This window comes from Entamoeba histolytica, genomic scaffold, assembly GCF_000208925.1.
Source record: "Entamoeba histolytica HM-1:IMSS scf_1104750519055 genomic scaffold, whole genome shotgun sequence".
NCBI lineage: Eukaryota > Evosea > Mastigamoebida > Endamoebidae > Entamoeba > Entamoeba histolytica.
The window spans coordinates 1-1,737 of record NW_001915854.1 but is presented as its reverse complement, the minus strand read 5'-3'; the positions used below and the strand labels follow the sequence as shown (position 1 = coordinate 1,737).

At 25.2% G+C, this 1,737-nt stretch overlaps 1 protein-coding gene across 1 annotated transcript, besides 2 other annotated features; it reads right to left on the bottom strand.

Moving 5' to 3' along the window:
* EHI_181710 (iron-sulfur flavoprotein, putative) lies at positions 1 to 581 on the bottom strand (the record flags this gene model as incomplete). Its single annotated transcript, XM_001914510.1, has 1 exon — positions 1 to 581. A coding segment is annotated over one exon (581 nt), but the record flags the coding sequence as incomplete, so codon positions are not given.
* A 300-nt stretch (positions 582 to 881) lies between these two features.
* Positions 882 to 1,399: a repeat region.
* Positions 1,400 to 1,470: 71 nt separating this feature from the next.
* Positions 1,471 to 1,714: a repeat region.
* Positions 1,715 to 1,737: the final 23 nt, after the last annotated feature.

Below are 1,737 nucleotides of genomic sequence, written 5' to 3'. Positions count from 1 at the left end.
TAATTTCTCACCCATTCAATTCCTGCTTTCTTTGCAGTTTCTTTTTGTTGAACGTTTTGTGTCACATCCATATTATTTGCAAATAAATAAACACTAGAATATGGAATGCCATACATTTCACAAAAACATTCAATAGGCTTTTCAGCATTCACAGCAGTTTCTTTTGTTGTTCTTCTACAATTTGGCATACAAACAACATATTTCTTTCCAAAATTCTCTTTAAATGAATCTTTGCATGTGTTAGTATCAAAGTCAAATACACAAATCATTCTATCAATAAAATTCTTAACTTCTCCAGGAATTGAAAGCCAAAATACTGGATGTGCAAATAAAACAATGTCTGCATTAAGAAATTCATTTGTTATTTCTATAAATTCATCTTTTTCTGTACAAAACAATTCTTTGTGAGGAACACAAGCAAAACATTCACTACATCCACCAACTGCTTTCTTTGTTAAATTAATGGTTTTTACATCAATTTCCATCTTTGATTTAAGTCCTTCAATAAAAGCATTTACATAAGCAGCACTATTAGAATTTGCTCTAAGAGTACCAAGAAGAACAAGAACTTTAGCAACCATTAATTTGATGAAATAAGTTCATTAGAAAACAGTTTAAATACGATTTAGTCTTTCTATTATTAGTACAGAGCTCAATAAAAAAATCAATTCGTTTAAGATGATGTACTAAATAATAGTTTTCAAACCAAAATCCAATAACAAAACATTCATTAAAAAAACTCAAGACAACGTTCGATCAATTAAGATTAGTTTCGACGTTTTTAGAAAAATTCTTTTGCCAGATGAATTTTTTAGAATCTTTATTAATAGATTAATTCCATTGGTTTATTTTTTCTTTTTTTTAAAGAAATAAGAAAGAATGTGGCATGTCTAAAACACCACACAAACATTAATATAATTGATGTTTTAACTCTCTTTGTTATTTTCTGGTTATGACGGTGTATTTGAATTAGAAATGTATTAGGTAAAGTTGCAAAGGGTGTAGCAAGATATTATGATAGAATATTACATGGTGTAATATAAGGAAGTACTAAAGTGTGGGTAAGACTAAAAGAAAATTAAACATAATAATATAATGGGAATGAAATAGTCTTTTCTCCCATTCATAAAATAAAAAAGAGGAAATGAAATTATTTAAAATTAAGGCAGAAAATAAACAAAAGGATAAAAAGAAGAAATAAGCAGAAGAAGGATGAGAAGAAATTAATAGGAAAAAATAAAACAAAGAAGTGATTTTCTCATTTTGCAAGAAAAACATAAATGATAAGTTAAAGAAAAAGATTACTCTTTTTAAAAAACAAATAACTCAGGGATTAATCTCGGCTAAACTAGGAAGAATATATGAAAAATCTATTAACATTTAATTAAGTAATTTTTATTTATTCATAATAATTTTGAATTGAATGTACTGGTATTATTAAGACAAAGTGATAAATGAATGATGATAATCAATGAAATGAAACATAATCATACTGTTATTAGATATATTCAACATAAAATCATAAAATAAAGAATGGTGAGTTTTAATAATCATTAAATTCAAAACTAAATAACAACTTAAATGAAGAATATTTATATTAATGATGGTTGAAAAACATCAGTTCACAAGAAATAAATCATGACGAATAAAGTGAAACATTCACTTCTCAATATGATGAAAATATAACTATTAAATAAATAATAATTTATTTATTATCTATTCAAAGATATGTTGTAG